This window comes from Mandrillus leucophaeus, unplaced genomic scaffold (assembly GCF_000951045.1).
Source record: "Mandrillus leucophaeus isolate KB7577 unplaced genomic scaffold, Mleu.le_1.0 Scaffold183, whole genome shotgun sequence".
Lineage (NCBI taxonomy): Eukaryota > Metazoa > Chordata > Mammalia > Primates > Cercopithecidae > Mandrillus > Mandrillus leucophaeus.
Window position 1 is genome coordinate 2,383,337 of NW_012101843.1, and position 2,245 is coordinate 2,385,581.

The 2,245-nt window shown below is 34.9% G+C and overlaps 1 protein-coding gene across 1 annotated transcript in view; it reads left to right on the forward strand.

Annotated features, from left to right (window-relative positions):
* The window catches only part of LOC105538017 (protein FAM208A-like), a 48,378-nt gene extending 46,485 nt beyond the window's left edge, over window positions 1-1,893 (forward strand). Inside the window, exons 4-5 of the mRNA XM_011977743.1 lie at window positions 432-578; window positions 1,702-1,893. Of these exons, the coding sequence (XP_011833133.1) occupies window positions 432-578; window positions 1,702-1,893 (339 nt within the window). The remainder of the gene's footprint in view (window positions 1-431; window positions 579-1,701) is intronic.
* The last annotated feature ends 352 nt before the right edge of the window (window positions 1,894-2,245 follow it).

Consider the following 2,245-nt stretch of genomic DNA (forward strand, 5'->3'; position numbering starts at 1 on the left):
TTGAGTCATCCCATTCATCTAGAAAATGGATTATCTTTCCATTCATATTTCTACTCCTTAAAAAAATCACGCCCTGGCACCGTGGCTCCTGCCTGTAATCCCAGTGCTTTGGGAGGCCAAGGTAGGAGAATTGCTTGACCCAGCAGTTCAAGACCAGCCTGGGCAACATGGTGAAACCTGGTCCCTACAAAAATTAGCTGGGTATGGTGATGTGCACCTGTGGTCCCAGCTACTCAGTGGGGCTGAGGTGGGAGAATCGCTTGAGCCTGAGAAGTCAAGGCTGCAACTCCAGCCTGGAGTGAACAGAGTTAGACCCTGTCTCAGAAAAACAAAACAATGTTGGCCTTTTATGTTTGAAATGTGACAGTTTAGAAATGTCTTGGTTTATTTTTACGTACTTTTTTTGGCTTTTTTTTTTTTTTTTTTTTTAGGTTCTCTTTGGAAAAGTGAAGAAAATTCAGCCTTCTGTGGATAAAAATAAAGTTTCTTTGGATCCTTCTCCTAACTTTGATTGCCATATGTCAAGAAATGCACCTTCTTTGAAAGATACCATTGAACTGCAAGCCTACAGTTCAGCAGTATGTTAATGGTTCATTTGATTTCTTGAAAAGTACTTGTTTCACATTGTATGTTTCAAGACTTAACATTCCCAAAATGTTAAATGAAAACCTGTTAATTCATTCAATATAAAACTTAAGCAAACAGCGAAAGCCATTTTAATATTTGTTGTATGAGAATATTAGTGAAGAAGTTTGAAAATTTACATTTAACTCTGTTCAAAGTACAGTGGCTACTTTTATTTAGATATTATATAGATTATTTACTGACTTTCAAAATATACCAACTTGTCTTTTAAACAAGGCTGCACAGCAGGGTGACCATACTTAATAATAATGCATTATTTCAGAATTGCTGAGAGGAAATTTCCAGTGTTTCACCATAAAAAGTGATGGGTGAGGTGATGGACATGTTAATTACCTTGATTTAATTACTCCTCATTGTATACATATATCAAAACACCACATTGTGCCCCATAAATATATAGTTAAGATTTATCAATCATAAATATTAATTTTAAAAAACAAGGCTATTTCAAAATAAGATTTTGATCTTCTATACTTTGCAAAAGTAGGAAAAAAGAAAAGTCTTATGTGTTAGTCATTAGATGAAACAGTAATCTATCGTATTTCACTTATTCTGTGGACCTTTAATTTTATACAGAATATTAAATTATATATGGATTATATATAATCATGATTAAATGAAGATAAATCTTCTCTATGAAAGTATATCCATGTACCCACATGTAAAACATACTACCTACTGAAAGTATATCCATGTACCCACATGTAAAACATACTACCTACTGTTATTTTCCTAATTTTTTCTACCAAATAAAATATAATAGTTGAGACTGCATGGAAAACATTTAACTTTTAATGAAAAAATATTTTGTATTTAAAAACAAATTATGCCTTTTTCTGCAGACGTTGGTAGCCTATCAAGAAAAAAAACTGTGGGGGAAAAAAAGGAATTCTGTACATCTTCAAAAACATTAGGGTTAAACAAGGCAGCGGGAGAAGTTTATATAGAAGTAGATAAATAATATGCAATTATATTGATTTTTTAAAAATATGAGTTTATTCAAGTCTGATTGCCAAAATTAATCAGCATGAACCTGTTTTCTTCTTTATCTTTTAGGTGTACTTCTATGAATATAGTGTCCTTTCAAAGCCTGTAGATAAACCTAGGCAATGTCTTCCATATGCTGTAGTAACAGTAAAATTTCTTGGTTCAAAAGTAGATAATGGATATCTTATGACATCTTTGAGATTCCTCTCAACAGGATTTCCTAAGAGAGCTGGTAAGATACACATATATGATTGTACTTGATTAGCATTTGTGCTGGTCTTAAAATTTCTCAGTATTATTTTCTGGCTGTGCACAATGGTTCATACCTGTAATCCCAGCACTTTGGGAGGCGGAAGCGGGCAGATTACTTGAGGCCAGCCTGGCCAACACGGCAAAACCCCAACTCTATTAAAAATACAAAAATTAGCCAGGTGTGGTGGCGTGTGCCTATAATCCCAGCTACACGGGTGGCTGAGGAAGGAGAATCGCTTGAACCCAGGAGGTGGAGGTTGCAGTGAGCCAGGATCACACCACTGCGCTCCAGCCTAGGTGACAGAGGGAGACCTTGTCTCAAAAAAAAAAAAAAAGTGAATCTCCAAGTAAAATAGTTGTG